The following is a 19,913-nucleotide window of genomic DNA, read 5'->3' as shown; positions in this document are numbered from 1 at the left end:
TCATCTCCTTCTTCTCTCTCCCTTAGTTTTCTAACCCTCCCCTGCCCCCACCCTTTAGTTCTCTTACTACCAGGAACAAGTCTTGAGGTCAGTAGGTCATGCATTTCTAGAATCCACTTGCTAGCTTTTCTGTGTTGTAACTTTATTTTTTTTTTAAGATTTTATTTGTTTATTTGACAGAGAAGGATCACAAGTAGGCAGAGAGGCAGGCAGAAAGAGAGAGAGAGAGAAACAGGCTCCCTGCTGAGCAAAGAGCCCAATGCAGGGCTCGATCCCAAGACCCTGAGATCATGACCTGAGCCAAAGGCAGCAGTTTAACCCACTGAGCCACCCAGGCGCCCTTGTGTTGTAACTTTTTTTTTTTTTTTAAGATTTTATTTATTTATTACACAGAGAGAGATCACAAGTAGACAGAGAGGCAGGCAGAGAGAGAGGGAAGCAGGCTCACTGCTGATCAGAGAGCCTGATGCGGGACTCGATCTCAGGTCCCTGAGATCATGACCTGAGCCAGAGGCAGCAGCCTAACCCACTGAGCCACCCAGGCTCCCCTGTGTTGTAACTCTTAACAAATGTTTTCCTCACACTTTTCCTCTTGGAAATCTTCGCCCATGAACAATTTTAATATTCGCAAATGGCAGTTTTTTAAAAGCCTTTTTCTTATAGGGAGAGAAACTTCTGTGACCTCTCAAGACTATGACAGAATCGGTGTCTGGCTGCAGCTCTGGTCCTTTTTTAATTTTCTCTTGGTGAAAATAGAAGACAGTTTAAACTATATGTGGCATTTAAAAAGTTATTGCCGGGGTACCTGGGTGGCTCAGTGGGTTAAGTCTCTGCCTTCGGCTGGAGTCATGATCCCAGGGTCCTGGGATCGAGCCCCGCATCAGGCTCTCTGCTCAGCAGGGAGTCTGCTTCCTCCTCTCTCTCTGCCTGCCTCTCTGCCTACTTGTGATCTCTCTCTGACAGATAAATAAATAAAATCTTAAAAAAAAACAAAAGTTATCGCCAGTTAATTTTAACAAATCAGTAGCTGTTCACTGAGTGAATAAATATGACTTTTGCCACAAGCTCAGGGGTCTTAGGATTTTTCCTCTTTTGCAGGATACTGTTGTGGATTATGAAATGTATCATGTCAAGTTGTATAAGTTATGGCATCTATTTTTTATAACTTTTGTATTAGGTAGTAAATACTTTCTTAATAAATAGAAAAGGAAAGCTTATCTGTTCCTTTTCTGTTTTTCCCGCAAGACTGTAGGCTCTTTAAGGCAAAAGCAGTCTTTTTTTTCTTGAACGCCAGCACATGGCAGAGGGTCTGATACCCAGTAGGCACTCACTGAGTACTGAGTGAATGAAACTGGTTATGAGCGCATGCTTACATCTCAGTTCTCTGGCGCATCTGTGAACAGAACCCAAGTCTTTGTCTTTCTCTATAGTTGTGAACCCTATCAGACTCAGTATCTCCACCGTCTTTTTTCTTTTGTTAACGAATATTTTATAATGCCTCTTTTAATGTTTTGAAATGAAATTCATAGATAGCTATAAGCAAAATTTCAAAAATAGACTATACTTGTAATAGAAAGGAATGAGAAGATGGAAGGTCTTCTCATATCCCAGTCAATATTTAACTGCTTGGACATGACTATACACCCACAAAAAACAATAGAGACATTATATACTTACACTTAGATGTGTAATCTCCAATACAGATGTGACTTTCCAAAGTGGTCTAAAATATCTTATTAAAGTTCAGAATACACAAAATACAGTCTTTTTAGAAAATTCAGGGTATGTTAAAACTGGGGGAAATACCTTGTTTTTATATGTCCTGCGCTTTTGATCATTACAAATGAATATCCTATGAGGCCATAAAAGTTTATGCACGGCATAGGACACTACTTTATTGTGTATGACTGCCCCACACTTTGCAGACATCTGGCATCTTTGCCTCTGTCTGCTGAAAGACGATGGGGCCCTCTCCCCAGCCCATGACAGAAAAATGCTCCTACAGATTTCTAAAATGTGCCCTTGGGGGAATTTCACACCCTAAATAACTGCTCTACTAGCAAAGATGTTCTTCCGTGTCAAATGTATGACTGTTGTTTCTTCTTCTGGAAGAGCCTACCTGGATGTAGACATTACTCTGTCCTCAGAAGCTTTCCATAATTATGTGAATGCTGCCATGGTGCACATCAACAGAGCCCTGAAACTCATTATTCGTCTCTTTCTGGTGGAAGATTTGGTTGACTCCTTGAAGGTCAGTTGCTTCTACAGCTTTTGGTGGTGAGGCTGAGGACAGCCAGGGACTAAGTTATAAATCAGAGGAAAACCAGTAAATAGGGTTTTATCACACAAAACCAAGTGTATGCTTATCTCAACCAGCCTGTGAAAAATGGAGGTAGGAGTCAGGAGAGGAGGAGACATCTCCTGCCCCCGTGGAACTAAGTGCCCTCCCAACAAGGGCAGCATCACTGACCAAAACACAGTCACAGTTTGTCTCGGAGCTTCAGAGAACTACGGAATTCTCTGATGCACCCTGCAAGTGTGTGGTGCGGACGAGGTAGAACCTTCATTGTGCCATTATAATTGTGTGTGGCATACGTCCCTAAGTTTATGCAGACTTAATTGGCAAGGGGAGAATGACATCAGTTAACCTAAATTTTGCATTATGATGCCTCCTGCGTAATCCTCTGATGTTGGCTTTCACAGCTGGCTGTCTTCATGTGGCTGATGACCTATGTTGGTGCCGTTTTCAATGGAATCACCCTTCTGATTCTCGGTAAGGCAACAAGGAAAATGTCTCCATGCTCTTTGAAGTACAGCTAGCCCTTGAACAACACAGCTTTGAACTGTGGGATCCCACTTATACGCAGATTTTTTGCAGTACAGTATTGTAAATGTATTTTCTCTCGGGATTTTCTGACTAGCATTTTCTTTTCTCTAGCTTACTTTACTGTAAGAATACAGCATATAATATACATACAAAATAATATGTTGATCGACTGTTTGTGTTCTCAGTAACGCTTCTGGCCAAGTTTTAGGGGAGTAAAAAGTTCTGTGCAGATTTTTTTTTTTTTTTTAAAGATTATTTATTTATTTATTTATTTGACAGAGAGAGATTACAAGTAGGCAGAGAGGCAGGCAGAGAGAGAGAGAGGAGGAAGCAGGCTCCCCGCTGAGCAGAGAGCCCGATGCGTCTGTGCAGATTTTTGACTGTGTAGGGTATCCATGCTCCTAATCCCCATGATGTTCAGTGGTCATTTGTAATTGGTAAAAAGTAGGAGCCAGGAGAATGCCCGGCATGTCTCCACTCCTTCCATGTGGCCCAGCCTTTAACATCTATAAACCTTGAATTAGATGTTGGAAGAACCTGTGTTTGTGGCCATAGGGTTTTTGAAAGGGCCTAACTGTAAAGGTCCTAACTATGAAGTGAAAATAGAAGTAAAGGAGAGTTGCCTACATTTGTGTTAAATAGAGGGATCTTACAGAAATCATTTTCATAATTTAGAAATTATTTGTGATACAAAGAAAGCCTGTGTACCTATAGCTAACCGTCCTTAATTGCGAGCCCTAAGTAGGATTTCTCATATTTAAGATCTGTGTTTCCCCGTATTTCATGAGGAAAATGTATATTCCTTGAATCTTGGGTCTTTTTGACTGTCTCACATGTACACTTGCTGTGTCCTATGATTCTCTTACAGCCGAACTGCTCGTTTTCAGTGTCCCCATTGTCTATGAGAAGTACAAGGTAAGCACTTGCCTGTTTTGAATCATATATGCCTGTTGATGTATGACTAGCTTTAGTCCCTTTTTTAGTTATTGAAAATTTGGAGCGATCATTTTTTCTTTTCCTTTCCTCTCCCTCCCTCCCTCCCGCCCACCCGCCTGCCTTCCTTCCTTCCTTGACTTATTTTAGAGAGAAAGTGCACAAGCAGGAGGGGGCAGGGGGAAGAGGAGAGAGCATCTCAAGCAGGCTCCACACCCGGCTTGATCTCACGACCCTGAGATCACAGCCTGAGCTGAAACCAAGTGTAGGACACTTAACTGACTGAGCCACCCAGGCACCCCATGAACGATCATTTTGTAACCATTTCTGCAGTCTGAGTTTTAAGTCAGGAGCCTGTGAGAAGTAGTGGTTTCCTCTACCAAGAGAAACTGAAGTGTAGGAGAGAGAAGGGTAGGAAGGTACCTTTTTATGACTTGTTGTATGTCTTTTTTAAGTTTTTCATGGGGATGCATTATCCGTTCAAAAAAATAAGTTGAAAAAATGCTTAAATAAATAAAAGCTGATGTCTGAAAAGAAATTTAAACTGTCAAGGCTATTATGGGACTCCCATCTGTGTGAAGAGATGATTGCTTTGTAGAATGGTACAGCCTTGCCAGATGCTCTGAGGTTGTTCCTTATAGATTAAGTCCTCAATCAACAGACTTTTATTTATACCTTTTGATATTAAATGAATTAGTCTTACCTAGGAGCCAAAACAACATTTATGATTACAGAATATAGGTTAGATAATTTTTAGTATTTACAAAATGCTTTACTCCAGTTTCTATAAAGGAAATACCTAGCAAGTAAGACCTTAGCAAAAGAAACAAGAGATTTTTACTTCAACAGACTATTATAAGGCGTTTATGGCATAATTTAAAGTCTGAAACCTGAAAGGTTTTGGGGGTGGGGTTGTTTTGTTTTGTTTATGGGCTCCATGCCCAGTGTGGAGCCCACCACAGAGCTTGAACTCACAACCCTGAGATCAAGACCTGAGCTGAGATCAGGACTCGACTGAGCCACCCAGGCACCCCTAATACCTGAAATGGGGAGGAGGCTTTTTGGTTTTCTAAGATTTTATTTATTAGATAACTAGAGAGCACAAACGGTGGTGGGGGGAGAGAGAAGTGGGCTTCCTGCTGAGCAGTGAGCCTAATGTGTGGGGCTCGGTCCCAGGGTCCTGGGATCATGACTCGAGCCGAAGGCAGATGCTTTACCAACTGAACCATCCAGATGCCCCAATACCTGAAGTTTTTAAATACTCTTAAAAACTGGGCATTAGGGGCGCCTGGGTGGCTCAGTGGGTTAAGCCGCTGCCTTCGGCTCAGGTCATGATCTCAGGGTCCTGGGATCGAGTCCCACATCGGGCTCTCTGCTCAGCAGGGAGCCTGCTTCCTCCTCTCTCTCTGCCTGCCTCTCTGCCTACTTGTGATCTCTGTCAAATAAATAAATAAAATCTTTAAAAAAAAAAAACTGGGCATTATTGGGGCGGTTGGCTGGCTCAGTTGATAGAGCATCTGACTCTTGATATCATCAGGGTTGGGAGTTCAAGCCCTGCACTGGGTGTGGAGCCTACTTAAAATAAAAAATAATAATAAATTTTAAAAACTGATGTTATTCTCATTTCCCAGAATCTGCAATAGTGTTTTTAAGAAATGGTTAAACTAGGTAACATTATTTTCAGGAAAATTGTTAATCTGTGTGTTGCCATAACTTGAGTCTCTTCCCTTTCCTTAAAGACCCAGATTGATCACTATGTTGGCATCGCCCGTGATCAGACCAAGTCGATTGTTGAAAAGTAAGTATACTTTAATTCCACGTTTTATCAGAATGTGTGCTTTTCTTCCCCAATTATTTTTGGCCTCTTCTATAAATACTGACTCAAAGAAAGAAATCTTGATCCTGAAGAAAAATGTTGGTTAATAGTTTGGTTTTTACTACAAATTATTTCATCCTACTTCCTTAGAAAACATTCTTTGTATCTTAGATTAAAAAGGAACCATGGAATTAGAACCTTTTGCCTTTCTGACTTGGCCTTTTAAGTGTCTGAAGCTACCCCCCCCCCACATTAATCAATTTTAAGCCAAACTCTTCCCTCCTTTTTCAGAAATAAGAGGTTTGGGGGGGCTTTTTGTTTGGTTGGTTAGTTTTTTAGATTTTATTTATTTATTTGACAGGGACACAGTAAGAGAGGGAGCACAAGCAGGGGGAGTGGGAGAGGGAGAAGCAGGCTTTCCACTGAACAGGGAGCCTGATGTGGGGCTTGATCCCAGGCCCTGGGATCACGACCTGAGCCAAAGGCAGACACTTAAGAACTTAAGACACTTAAGCCACCCAGACATCCCCAGAAATAAGAGCTTTACTAAATAAATGACTCAAAACCAATGCTACTTTTCCTCAACTACCAAATCCCTGTTTTCTCTCCTTTTTTTTGAACCAATTTAGTATTGAAATCAACTAATAAACTATTGGTAGACATTTTTATGACTCCCTCTACCAGGGAGCCATTGGGGTTTCTTTGTTTAGTTTTTTTGTTTTGTGCTTTTTTTTTTCCTCCCAATCATGTCAAACACTAAGGAACCCACACTTCTAACTAAAATGTTGACATTTAAGAAATAGAACACAAGCAGCTAAACCTCTTTTGTGCACCCTCTTCCCCGCCCCAGTCCCTTTCACGCCTCCAATTTTAGTGCTTTTCCCAATTTTGATAAGGGGGAAGTACAAGTATATGTACACAGTTCTGGCTGGATGCCAGGGTCTTTACTTGCTATTTTGCTTTTACACGTATGCATTAGAGCTAACACCAGGCAAGGACAGTTAGCACAAATATGTATCTGGTTGCTGTTTACTTCTGATTGTGAAATATAGATGTCGCTTAGCTTTAAGTCTCATGTCTTGGTCAGTCCCTGTTGTGGGATCTAATTGTGAAGAGTGGCTTTGACATTGGCTGAGAGGTATGTGAATGCCCTTAGTGAAGAGTAACCTATTAATGCACAAAATAAAGGGTGGCTTTGGTGTCCGGCGAGGGGCCAGGAACTGTTGCCAGCTCCTATAGTCTTTTTATCTGTCACCTTGACCCTTGACTCCTGGTTCCTTTTGGAGCGCTAGTGGGTCACCTAGCCTTCCCGGAGAAATGGGTTCTTGCGCTGCCAGTGTGTGGAACACAGCAGGTGTTAGGCCCAGATCCCCTTAATTCTTCTCTGGAACCCCAAGTGAAGGACCCAGGAGGTGCAGGCAGTACAAGAGGACAGGCCACAGGCTGCCAGTGGCCTTGCAGCAAGGGCATGAATCTTTGCAGACCCCTCAGCTCATCCCAGACCAGACTCGGCCCCGCATTTTTCATCCAGAGTAAACCCTGATGGGAGATTATACCACAATCTCCAGCAAGCCCATGGCCGTCTTTCGGTGTCACAAAAGTAAAAACCTAGGGGCGCCTGGGTGGCTCGATAGGTTAAACCTCTCTGCCTTTGGCTCAGGTCATGATCCCAGGGTCCTGGGATCGAGCCCCACATCGGGCTCTCTGCTCAGCGGGGAGCCTGCTTCCCCTTCCTCCTCTCTGTCTGCCTACCTCTCTGTCTACTTGTGATCTCTTTGTCAAATAAATAAATAAAAATCTTTTAAGAAAAAAAAAAAGTAAAAACCTACCTCTAATGTCCTTTCTCACCTTTTTCTTTCTTTTTTTTTTTTTCCTTCAATAGGATACAAGCAAAACTCCCTGGAATCGCAAAAAAAAAGGCAGAATAAGTACATGGAAACCAGAAATGCAACAGTTACTAAAACACCACTTAATAGTCATAACGTTCTTACCTGTGCTATGAAGGAACGTGCTCAGTGTCAGCTCGAGCCTGCATTCCAAGCTGCTTTTTCTTAATTTGTTTTCACCCCTCCTTTCCCGTTACCCTCAGTATCAAGCACAAGAATTGTTGGACTAAAAAAAGAACTGATACCTTAGGATCCAAAAGAATAAAGAAAGAGTCAAATTACTAGGATAAATCGTATCTTAATGGTGGCGGAGCTTTTACTTGTAGCTTGAAAGGGGAGAGTTGGAGGTCAAGGAAAAAATAAAAGAAAGCACTGCTCTTGGACTCTGCTCTCCAGGTCTCAAGGACTAGTCTTCCTCAGCTTCCCATCGGAGTTTTACCCTTATTTTTATGTTAAGAAATAATGATTAACTTATGAGGAAATTATCTGGGGACAGGAGTGGGATTCCTTCCTGTGGGTTTTGGCGAACCTCTGATCCCATCTTCCGGCCCCACAATGTGAGCAGCTACTCCTAATACTCGTCTTCGTTGCGTAATGCTAGAGCCTCCAACTCTGTGAATAACCTGTAGGTCAGAGTGAGAGTTCCTGATTCCCAGAATGCCGCCTGGGAACCAAGAACGGAAATGGGAGGTGGGGCTGGGACGACCCTCCCCTCCCGCTCCCCGCAGGAAAGGAAAGTCTCTGCCATTTGGGAGGGCGGCGTCTGTGTCTGTTCTCGTGGGCACCAGTGCTGGGCTTGCGCTTGAGAACTCCTTCCTGGATGTGCTTTCCACCCTCTTCTCTGCCCACCTCACCTCAAGTTGAATAAATATGGTTGTACTTTTCTTATTATGAAATACATGTCTGTAACTGCTGTACACTGCTGTAAACTTGGTAGAGAAAAAGTATAATCCGCATGTGGGCTCCTCAGTTGTTGAGTTCTTGTAATCCTGTCTCAGTCCATGGGGGGGAAACATTCTCAAGAGGCGACTATAGAAACGTAAAAGGTCTTTTTTGCTTTTTGTCCTTTCTCCACAGCTTCCTCCTTCACATGCTACATCTTTAACCTGTGCTCATCACTGTACCCTAAGGACCAAAGCCAAGCTGGCTTGAGAGGAGACTGTGTGTGTCTGTGGTTAAGAGACCACAAATTAGTGTAAGAAAGTGTGTTCTGTGGTTCATACGGAGTTTTCACTTTGAGGCTAGCTTCTGGGTGTGTGTCCCGTGTTGAGGGCTCCTTTCATCTTCAGGCACATGAAATGTCTCAGCACCTGTCTTGGCCCAAGGTGCTTCTTTTGAGAGAGTTTTCCAAGAAGTTTTAGGTGAGGGCGACCAGGCAGGAGCAGATTGTGTCGATGGGGCTCTGTGTACGATTGAAAGATCCACAGAACAACCCAGACGGACATCAGATGGAGGGCCGTCAGGAATCTGATTCCTGCTGAGGCTTCTTCCAAAGTGAAAATTCAGTCAACTTGAAAGAAGTCATCTGTGAGAGTTCCTTCAGGTTGTAAAACTCCTAGTCCTGATAGTCCAGAGGGAACGTGCGTTGGTGACTTTAAAGTAAGGGCTACAGTCTTTGACGGTCCCAAAGCATTACAACTCTCTAGAAGGTAGTGGAAGTTTTCTTTCTACTGTTTTGGAAAAGTTACTTCAGCATTTAGATGGGTAAAAGGTACCCTTGCCTTACTCCATTTTCCTATTTACTTAGCCCCCTTTCCTTTTTCAGTTTTAAGCTGATTTCAGTTGGAAACACATTCTGCATCCTGTCTTATGCCCTCCCAGAAAGACAGTGCTCTGATCAGCTTTTTGGGCTTCCCCTCCAGAGGACCCTTTTCTGCACTGGAAGCCTCCACACCTAGCTCTTCTGTTGTTTTACTGCTGTGTTTAGGTAATTGGACAGATCTTTGTGCCACACAGGAGTTTTGTGGGGTTTTTTTTTTTGTTTTTTTTTTAAGGAAAACCTATAGATGAACTATTACTAATGAAAATGTGCGTGTATGTACGTGCAACATGAAAATACAGTAGCACCTAAGGAACTTGAATCTTGGTTCCTGTAAACTGCAAATTGATGTGGTATTAATAAAAAAGAAAAAATAAAAAAAAACACAGTGACTGTGGTGTCGTTCTGCTACCTTTATTCTTTATACATACAGTTTGGGTAAAGTAAGAACCAGGCTTCCACCAGCCTCCATCCCCACTCCACTTGTGAGGCTTTAAAAATTAGCTCATAGTTGAGGCTGGTAATGATTCCCAAGATTGCCGAATTTCCATAGTAGAGCAAAGCTGTTGTGTTTGGTTTCTGAAAGATCCCAGAGACCCTCTTAAGAGGTGACCTTAGGAGAAAGAGGGTGAGGAGTGGAAGGGGCCGGCGGGTCTGCTGTCCCAGTTCAGCCTCACACCAACCTCAGAGGGTCGCCCGCCCGCAGCGTGAAGCAGCCTAGACGTCAGAGTCCGTCACCATGGAAAGTGGAGACCACATACATCAGAACCTTATTCCTTCAGATTTAGTCTTCCCCAAAACTAAGGCTGCCATGACCCTTAAGCTGGATTTTAAAAATTTATTCAACATACCTCTTAGAAAACTTAGGCTGAAATTTTTCTTTAAAAAATAACTGAAGCCAACAACTTCACAAATACACATACAAGTAATGTTCGAGTAATGTCACTAACGTGGCGTATAAATATGGATTCAGAGTAACATTTACATATTGGCCATAATAGCAAGCATACCATTAACAAAAAATTCATGAAGAAACTTCACCTGTTCATGTCAGACTCCCGAGGCAAGGAGGAGGCACAGAGAGAGGACGACCTGACCCCCCCACTCCCACCCCAAGAGGCGGTAGGGGCGGTCTAAGCAGGAACCCCTACAGTGGCACTGGGCCCACACCTGCTCAGATCTTCAGCTTCGTGAGCACTGGAGGGCTTATCCAAAAGGACTGCTGGGTGCTGCCATTTCTGATTCAAGACGGGGCCCAAGGATATGTGTTTCTAGTAGGTTCATAATGTGATGCTACGGGTCCAATGGCCACACTTGGAGAAGCCCCTGGGGTGCCTGGGGCTGCCTCTCAATGAAGACCCTCATTCCTGTCTGGACAGCGGAAAAGCCCTTCCTGACCAGCTCTCTGTCCTGGCTTACCTGAACGTTGGTGGTGGGCTTGGGTAACCAGAAGAGGTCACCCCAATCTGCCTCCTGTTTTGGAACAGGCAGAGTCGCAAAAGTGGTAAAATACTCATTCTGGATCTGAAAACAATATGCATGAAGAAAAAGAAAAGAATGGCAGTGCCCCGCCCGGTGCCATCCGTAATCCCTGCTCTCAAGCTCTTAATACTGACTCACAACCCCTGGAGGTTCAAACACGGAATTCACTTCTCAGCCAACTGACAGCTCGCACAGTACTTCCTGAGTCCCTGGGGCACCTAGAACAGAACACAACGCCAGAGCCTTTGCCCTCCTGGGGAGGCCGCAGGACAGGGGCCGTCAGCCGCGCTCCTGGACTTCCGAGGGAGGAGGCGGCTGCCGGAAACCTGGAGCTTAAGTCGGAGGCGGCCAGAGCTGCCCTAGACGACACCGGTCCCAGGGAGCCAGGCATGTCTTCGCCATCCCCGGAGGCCACCCGGCTCTAACGGCCTGTGGCACCCGGTCCCACCCTTTGGCAGGCCCCATGGGAAAAGAAACCTTAATTGACCAGAGATTGGAAGGCCGAGGGGTGTAGTGCAAACAACACTGAGTTGGGAGTTGAGCTTTTTATTCTATTTCTATACTGTTCCTACCTGGCTGTGTGTGATCATTTCACTTTCCGAACTCCACTACCTGTCTGCGGAAGGGGTCGAGGGGGTGGGGACTGGTGGATCTCCAAGGTCATTCAGACTCTGACAATCTTGAATTATATAAAAATGCTATAAAATCCATGGTATAAAATCCAATTCCCAATCAGGACGAGTCAAGGGGACTGGGCCTGAGGCACTTGAACCTTGGGCTCTGGCCCGGGGGTGCTGGATGAGGAAGGGCTTCCTCTTTGCTGTCCTGCGTTCCCACCCACAGAGGGAGACCCTGGCCCCGGGTGCCGGGGCCCCTCTGCCTCCAGGCCTCCCCGGCAAGTCCCACGTTCCCACTTTCAGGCTGTAAGACCAAAAGAACCGGCCTGGCCATGTGAAGAGCAGACACAGGCCCAGAGACTCCAAGAAAGGCCTGGAGAGTCACACATTAGTGCGGGATGTTTGGGGTCCCCCATCCCCACCTCGGTCCTCACTCTTTCCTCCTTTCTCCACCACCTCACAGCTTATCTCTGATACACGTATAATAAATAAGACATTTGCACGTAAGGGTGACTGGGACAGCTCTCTCCCCGCCCCTCTCCCTTTCATATAAAAGCATTAAATACAGTTTCAAAATAAAATACAAAGAGCAAAAAGGGCCTGATCTCGGGGCCACCTGTTCTCCACAGGAGAATGAATCTACACGCCCCACTCGGACCTGCCTGGGAGATCGCGGGGCCCCTTCCCGGCCCCACCGGGCCTGGCGCTGCCGCGGGGAAGAGAAAGGAAGGCCGAGGCCCGGCCCCAGGCCCTTGGGGACTGAGAATGGGTGGCACGTCCACCGTGTACGAAGGGGGACAAGGAAGGGACGGGAATAGAACGCCAGCTGCCGGGACCTCCAGTGCCCCGGGCTCGGACCAACGGGGACCCTAGAGCAGGAGCGCCCGACTGGGTTTAGGGGAAAACGGAGGTCTTCGGAGCAGGAGAGGAGCAAAGGAGAAAAGTGCTAATCCCTTTACGACATCGGGGGCCAGGAGGGCGCGGCAGGAGCGGGGGAGCCGGAAGGGGCCGCGGGGCGCGCTGTCCCCAGAGCCCCCCCCCCCCCCCCCCCCGCCCGGCGCAGCTGCCGGGGCCCCGGCCCAGCTCCGCCCCCGCCTCTGGCCGCCCGCCCGCCGGCGGTCCAAGCGTCCTCCCCGCCCCGAGCGGGCTCCCGAGCCCCGCCGCCCCGCCCTCCGCTGGAGAGGCCCTCGTCCGCAGTCCCGGCCTACGAGCGGCCGCGAATACCAATGAGGGCCGGGGAGCGGCCGCCCCCGACCCGGGGGCCGTGCCTGCCGGCGTGCAACGCTACAGGGAGCTGGGCCCCGGCCAGCGGACGCGGCCGGCGCGGCCCTCCTGCCCCCCACCAACCCCCACCCCGCCCTCGGTGCCCTAATACTGACAGTCGGCAGCCCCCACCCCACCCCCACCCCCGCCACGGGCCTGGCGCGGGCTGGGGCTGCAGGCCCTCCGTGCACACGCTTGGCGGCCGCGCTGGCCTCTCGGGAAACGTGGGGCCCCGCGCTTTCCTCGGCGCACCGACGGGCCCGGGGTGGGGGGGGGGGGGGGCTCCCGGGCTGCGAGCGGAACCCGCGACCCCACCCAAGTCCTATCTCCGCCCGGCCCGGCCAGCGGGGCGGGGGCAGCGGCGCCGGCTGCTAGGGTCGCGGGAAGCAGGGTGTCCGGGCCCGCGGGCCGGCGGAGCACAGGACGGAGCCGCCCCGCCAGCCCCGCCCGCCCCGCGAGCCCGCTACGCCCGGCAGACGGCGCCCGCTTTGAGGTCCGCGCCGCCGTCGCGCGGCGCCGGGGCCGGCGGCCCGAAGCCCTCGTGGCCGTAGCAGCGCAGCGCCGCCTCCTCGTAGGCCTCCAGGATGGTCTGGCGCTCCTCGGGCGTGAAGTCCATGGAGAAGGGGTGCACCTGCAGGATGTGCCGCTTGATGGTGCTGACCTTGAGCGTGGCCAGCGCGCCCCCGCACACCATGCACACCAGGCCGCGCCGGCTGCCGTCGTAGTCCATCAGGTACTCGCCCCGCCAGCGCGGCTGGTAGTTCCGCCGCTGCTCTCGGCTGCGGGGCGGGGGCGGCGGCGGCGGCGGGGGCGGCGGCGGGGGCAGCGGCGGGAAGGCGAGTCCTCCAGGCTCTTGGCCGTCCTCGTCATCCTCGTCGTCCTCGGTGGGCCGGTCCGACGGCTCCCCTGGGGAAAGGGGGACATCGCCTAGGAAGGGACAAAGGAGCGCATTGGAGCCAGCAGAGGGCCAGCCGCCCGCGTCTCGCGCCTCAGCCCCGCCGCCGCCCACCTGGGCCCACCGTTCCCGTCCTCCCCGATATGCCCTTCAGCCTTCCGCTCTCCCCACCCGCTTCCACCCAAGCACTCCCAGCCCTCGGCCCCCGCCGGGCCCGGGTCCCTGCCCCCACTCTCCCGCGCCACCTGCTCTGGCCCTGCGCCAGCTCACCCCACCACTCCTCCTCCTCTGGCTCCTCCTCCTCTTCCCCACCCCCCTCCTCGGAGGCTGCGGCTGTGCGGGGGGCGGCAGGGTCCCTGGGGGGCTCGGGGCGGGGCAGCCCCAGGGCCAGCAGGTGAGCTGCCTTCTCGCTCCACTCCTGGGCGATGAGGGCCCTGACCGGCCCGCTGAGGCGCGTGGAGCCCGGGTGGCGCTGGCGGATGTGCCGCTTGATGGTGCTCATCTTGAGCGAGGCCAGCGCGCCCCCGCACACCATGCACACCAGGCCGCGGCGGCCGCCGTCCAGCTCCATGAGGTACTCCAGCCGCCAGCGCTCCTGGTAGCGGCGACGGTGGTCCCGGCCCCGCGGCGACCGGCCCCGGACCCCCACCCTCTCGCCCTCCTCCTCCTCCTCCTCCTCTGCGGGCCCGGGCCTCTCAGGGACCCAGCCAGCCTCTTCCTTTTTTGCGTCTGGGGGACTGAGGTCCTGAGAGGAGAGGGCTCCAGCAGTGGGGGCGGGGTCCCGGCTCTTTCTGGTCAGGTCCTGGGGGACGAGGTCATCGTCTGTTGGGGAAGGGGTGAGGGAGACGGGCTCAGCCTGGTGGCAGGGTTGCCCTTACCCACGCAGAGGGGTCCTCACCCCAGCCCCAATCTAGAGGCCCCAGCAGGTGTGGGGTGTATGTATGTGTCTGTGTCTGGGGGTGGGTGGGTGTAGACAGGAGTCCCTCCCGGTTTTGGTCACAGACCCCCACTTTGCAGCCCTAATATGGGGGGGAGGTCTCGGCCCTGGGAGGGGCCTCGCACCTGGTGGGGACCGAGGGAGCTCAGACAGTGTCTTGGGCTGGCCACCCCAGGCTTGCAGCAGGGCGCTGCGCTGCGGGCCGCTGAGCCCCAAGGAGCTGGGGTGCACCTCCAGCACGTGGGCTCGGATGTCGTCCAGGTGCAGGCTGGGCAGTGCCTGGCCACAGGCCATGCACACCAGCCGGTTCCCCCGAGGGTCATAGTCCATGAGACACTCTGCCCGGAACCAGTTCTGCAGGGACTCCTTCAGCCTCCGCTGCTCCAGCCGCCGGGCCCCCAGCCCCCTGCTGCCCCCGGCCCTCCGGGAGGCTGAGAGGCGCCGACGCCGAGCCCGGGGTGCCACTGGGCCCCCTTGCCGCTGGCATCGGCTGCCCTCACCAGCTGGGGCTTTGCCTGAAAGGGTTGGAGGGAGGGAAGGAACTGAGATGCTGGCCCTCCAGGGAGTGCCCCACCCCCCACCGCCACAGCCAGGTCCTCCACTAGCCTGTCCCTCACTCTAGACTCTGAGCCCCCAGCCTGACCTTGACCCTGCTCTTCCTCTCTCCTGAGGCCTGAACTCCTCCAGCTCCTGCCTTGCACACAGACCGGAAACTCTACCCGCTCTGCCCTGACACCCAGATTCTAGCCCCTTCCCCGGACTTCACTGTCAAGCCATACCTTTCCAGCACCCTCTACTCCCAGCCTTCCCCCCCAGCCCCACGAATGCCCCCACCTCCACTCTCCTTGCTCCTTCTAAAACCACAGAAGGCCAAGACCATCAGAGATGCTGCAGACCCCTTCCTCTCACTGCCCCGCCCCCAATACTGTACAAGAAGGACAGACCCCCACTGACACTCACTCCAGAAAGTGAGTTAGCTGCCTGAGAAGCCAGGGCTGGCCCTAGGGGGCCCCGCCCACCACCCAGGCCCCTGCCTCTCCAGGTCCTGTGTTACCTGGGCCCTTGGGTGGGCAAGCTTGCAGGCTAGCCCCTTCCTCCTCCTCTTCCTCTTCCTCTTCCTCCTCCTCCTCGGCCCCCTGGGCCCCCAGGCCCTCGGACTCTCCACAGGCCCCCAGCCCCAAGTGGGCATCCCAGCTGTTGCTGATGACTTCCTTCTCCCGGGGACTCCAATGCAGGGAGTAGGGGTGCTTCTGGCGGATGTGCCGTTTGATGGTGCTGAGCTTGAGCGTGGCCAGGGAGCTGCCGCACACCATGCACACCATGCCGTGCCGGGCAGGGTTGAAGTCCATCAGGTACTCCAGCCGCCAGTGGTCGTGGTAGTAGCGCCGGTGGTCACGGCCGGGGATGCGGCTCTTTCCAGGCCTCGAGGCCCGGGCCTCACAGTGGTCTGAGTATTTCCTGCCTGAAGATGCCGGGCCCCTGGCCCTGGAGGAGGGCAGGGGGGCGCTCCCCCAGGACCCCAAGGCACCCCCATCCAGCTGAAGATCTTGCCCTAAAGGGGAGGGGGGAAAGGGAGACAGTTTTTCAATGCCTGATATCCAGGAAATGAACCCAGGGCGGGGATTCTGCAGAGAAAGGGGGGTGGGGGAGGGGTCGTTTGGTGAGGGGGGGCAGGAAAAGGATGGCAGCAGCAATAAGAGGGATATGGGAGAGCCCCGGAGTCAAAACATTGGCCCTTTACAAAGCGTGAGGACCCTTTAAGAGAGGACCAAGAACAAAAGGATGCAGGGCACTGCCAAGGGTCTAGCTCTGACTTTTTAAAAAATAAAGTGAAGGCCAAGGCGGCAGCCAGCTCTGTATGGCCCCCTTTCTGGCGGCAGGCTGTGAGGGAAAAGCCAGGAGAGTAGCAGGCCGGGGCGGTTATGGAGCAGAGCGGGCAGTGGCAGAACAAAGGGGGCATCTGTCTGCATCCAGGGCTGCACACAGGACCCACCCGTCTGAGGCCCCAGCCAGGAGGGCCCCACCCAAACATCTTCTCCCTTTTTCCAATAATGCCTCAAAGGCAGCCTTCTGAGAGTTCCCTTTGGGGGGGCTAAGCATGGCCAGTTTCCCAAATACAGGCACCCCTGAGAGGGGAGGGATCCCCAAGACAAAGCTGTCAACACCTCCAGGGACAGGAGTTTCTAGGACCCTGGCATCCCTAGACTCTAGGGAGAGCCAATGACCCTGCAAGGGGATGGCTCAAGGGAAGGGAGTGGCCACCACCCACCGAAGCCCATTAAGTCTTTCTGGGGATTTATTTTTTGCTCTTGCAGAGAACCAGCCACTGCCCAGCAATCAGGGGGCAGGCACTGGAGAGGCCCAAGCACAGCACACTAAGCCAGCGGTGTGCCCTTTTGCCAAACAGGCAGACACCCCCAAGCAGTCCCGACCTTCCCTGCAGTTTGGACTCTGTTTTATTTAGAAAAGGGTTTCCTGGCCACATAAGCTGAATGGACAAGTGTGGTCATGCTCCCACTGGAGAATCTCAGGGTCAGAGAAACAAAAGACAGGACCAGAGAGGGCTCCTGTCACCATTGTGGGTTTTTTGTTTGTTTTGATTTAAGTAGATCCAAAGAAAAAAGCACTGGCTTCAAAGTCAGAGACCTCGGTTCCAGTATGGTTTCACTGGTAACTTGCTCTGTGATCTTTGATAGGTCATGTGGCTCTCTGGGCCTCAGCCTCTTTGTCTGAAAAGGCACCGGAGAGCTAGCTGGTCTCCAAGCATCCTTCCAGCGCCGGATCTAAGCCTGTCTAAGGTGGATTGGCCCTTTAAGAGCCCAAAAAAAGGGGAGGAGCTGAGATTCTTTAAAAACAAAAGGGGATGGGGAGTTTCTGGGAGGGGAGCTCCGAGATTAGGGCAGTCTCCCTAGCCCGGACTGAACCGTCACGGGTCTTCAGGCGGGGACCCGGCAGCAGGGGAATGAAGAACCACAGCGTCCTCGGAGAGCGAGCGGGGAGAACGGGCTGGTCCTACTATAGCTGACAAATTGTGGCAAAATTTTCTTAAAAAAAGGGAGGCGATAACGCGCGGACAGGAGGGGGTATCTGCCTTTGTGAGGGAGCCCATCCCTTTAAAAACTACCCGCGGTGGGTTAAGGTAGCGGTGGGCCCCCCGAGGCTCCAGCCAGCGCTTTCCTAGAAAGAACGTTGGGGCGGGGTGGGGGGTGTTGGAGAAAAAGGTTTCCTGTCTGAAAGCAAGGCCACGGGAGGGGAGGAGCAGCCCGACTTAAAGCAGCGGAGTTCCCAGCTCAGCTCCTCTGGGGGAAGCCTCCCGAAAGGGACCCCCCAGTCTGGGCAGACTTTTAAGAGACAAGCCGGATAAGGGAGACCACCTGGGAGTCTGAAAGAGAAAGGGGCGGGGGCGCAAGTCCAACATCCCAGAGCGCGCGCCCGGTGGCGCCGGGCCGGGCCCTTTGGAGACCCCTAGGCCTGGCCTTGAAGGCGGGGGCCGCGGGGCCCTTTAAAGGGGAGGGAATCCGCCCGAGCCCCGCAGGCGGACCCGGGTAGCTGGGCGGGGGGCTCCCCTGCTGGCCCTGCAGGCGCGATCCGCGCCCGCCAGGTGGCGCCCCCGGCCGCCCTGCCCGCGTCCCCCCCTTTGTTCGGCGGCGGAGAGGGGCCCGGAGCCCGGAGCCGCAGCCCTCCCCTCCCCCCATGCCGGGGCCCCCGCCCGAGCCGCCGGCCCCAGCTCTTACCGCCGTCGTCCTCCTCGGGTTCCGCGCCGCCGCTCGATCCGGCGGGCGGCAGCCGTCGGCCCCGTGCGGAGGCCGCTGTTGGCCCGGGGCCGCCCCTGCCGCCGCCGCTCCGGCTCCGGTGGTCCCCGCCGGGCTCCATGCGCTGCGCTGCGGAGCGGGGCCCCGGGGCGGCGGGGCGCGGGGCCGCGGGGCCGGCGGCGGCCCGCGCGGGGCGCTCGGTGCTCGGGGCCCCGGGGCGCGGGGCGCATGCACGGGGCGGCTGGCCGCACGGACGGCTGGCTGCTCGCTCGGCGGCGCGGGCTGGACCGGGGTGGGGACTCCTGTCTGGGGCCCCTGGGGCTCCTTTAAGGGCTCCTGGGTAAATTTAAAGGGGCCGCGCGCTATTTCCTCCTGCCAGCTCGCGGGGGGCTGGAGGGGAGAGGCGGGAGGCGACGAGCTGGCCCGAGGCTCCGCAGCCGGCGCCCGCCCGGGACGTTGGGAGCACAGACCTCGCCGCCCTCGCGGGCCCGTACCGCCGCCTCCGGGGCTCCGGTCCCGGCTCCTGAAGGGTCACTGAAGTGGCGAGGGGCGCCCGCGTCCGCTGCGACGCGCTTCCACCCGGGCTCGGCTCGCAGCCACTGCCCCCTCGGGGCATCTCAGCGCCTGGCTCCCCGCACCCGTGCCGGCCGGAGACCGCCCGGTGGGAGGCCCAGGGTCCCCGCCGGGGCTGCCTCCTCCCGCGCGAGCTCGGCGCGGGCCCCAGAACGGACGCGACTGGCAGGGGCCCCAGATGGCCGCGGCCCCGCCGAGAGGGTGGAGCCGCGGGGGCGGCCGCGCCCCCTCCCGCGGGAGCCGCCCGGGAGCGCCGGGAGTTCGGGCTCCTTCATGGGAGGGGCGGACGGGCGAAGCTCGCCGAGAGCCGGCCGGGGGCGGGGGCCGCAGCTGCACAGACTCGGGCCGGGAAGAGGGGGCGCGCTGTAGACTCGGGGAAAGCCGGCTGCGCCGGGGCTCGACGCTGCGGAACCGAGGGGGCCCCAGACTGAAAGCCGGAAAGAGAGGGCGTGCGCCGAGGTGACTCAGGCTCCGGCCCCCGGAGGCCTGGGGGTGCCAGACGAAGCCCTTGACGCGCCCCCCAAACCCCCGCCCGGCCCGAGGAGGCGAAGAACGCTGACCCCGGGCGGGGTGTCGAGCACCTCGGGACGCGCGCCACCGCGGCTGCGAAGCGCTGGGACGCACCCTGGCCGCGAGCCCCGGGATGCCTTGGGGCCCCCAGCTCCCAGGAAGCGGAGAGAAGGGATCCCGAGAAGCAGCGGGGGGCGCGGGTCTTTCCGCGAGGACCGGCTGGAGGAGCAGGTGCTCGCTTTGCCTGTGGTTGGTCGCCCACAACAAAGGCGATTCCTAGAGATCCAAATTACAGGGTGCGGAGGCCATGCAGGGTCTTATTATCTCGAGGTGGGTTTTATGCTTTTCCCTGGGGAGGTACCCAGAGATCCGTCAAAGAAGTCACCCTGGACAGACTCGTTCGCCCATCCAGCACCTACTGTGTGCCAACACGCTTGTAGACGCTGGGCGGTGAAGGAGACAGACAAGACTGATACTGTTTATGACTTAACAGGCACCAACGGCTTATAAAAAGGAAACAATTCCAGCCCTTCGGGAGCCATGGGAAATATTAAATTACTTGGAACACAGGAAGCCTATCCCCTAAGCGTTCGTGAAGAGTGGCCCAGAGCTAAAATTTCTTAAGTACTTGAAGGTGTCTGTCACCACTTGGAGATGTTGTCC

At 53.9% G+C, this 19,913-nt stretch overlaps 2 protein-coding genes across 3 annotated transcripts in view; one reads left to right on the top strand and one right to left on the bottom strand.

Annotated features, from left to right (window-relative positions):
- RTN3 (reticulon 3) overlaps window positions 1–9,613 on the top strand; it is a 69,205-nt gene extending 59,592 nt beyond the window's left edge. The window contains exons 5-9 of one of the 2 annotated variants that reach the window (XM_059403228.1): window positions 2,113–2,251; window positions 2,704–2,773; window positions 3,696–3,742; window positions 5,500–5,558; window positions 7,459–9,613. In XM_059403228.1, the coding sequence (XP_059259211.1) occupies window positions 2,113–2,251; window positions 2,704–2,773; window positions 3,696–3,742; window positions 5,500–5,558; window positions 7,459–7,504 (361 nt within the window). In that variant the 3' untranslated portion in view covers window positions 7,505–9,613. The remainder of the gene's footprint in view (window positions 1–2,112; window positions 2,252–2,703; window positions 2,774–3,695; window positions 3,743–5,499; window positions 5,559–7,458) is intronic. The other variant, XM_059403218.1, reaches the window with a different exon arrangement.
- A 2,802-nt stretch (window positions 9,614–12,415) lies between these two features.
- Window positions 12,416–18,314, bottom strand: ZFTA (zinc finger translocation associated). The gene is made up of 5 exons (XM_059403203.1): window positions 18,150–18,314; window positions 15,470–15,967; window positions 14,541–14,930; window positions 13,749–14,300; window positions 12,416–13,510 (listed from the first exon to the last, which is right to left on the bottom strand). The coding sequence occupies exons 1-5, from the start codon at window positions 18,286–18,288 to the stop codon at window positions 13,047–13,049; spliced, it is 2,043 nt and encodes a 680-aa protein (XP_059259186.1). The 5' UTR covers window positions 18,289–18,314; the 3' UTR covers window positions 12,416–13,046.
- Window positions 18,315–19,913: the final 1,599 nt, after the last annotated feature.

The sequence above is a fragment of the Mustela nigripes genome, chromosome 1 (genome assembly GCF_022355385.1).
Source record: "Mustela nigripes isolate SB6536 chromosome 1, MUSNIG.SB6536, whole genome shotgun sequence".
NCBI lineage: Eukaryota > Metazoa > Chordata > Mammalia > Carnivora > Mustelidae > Mustela > Mustela nigripes.
This window is presented reverse-complemented; position numbering and strand designations above follow the sequence as displayed.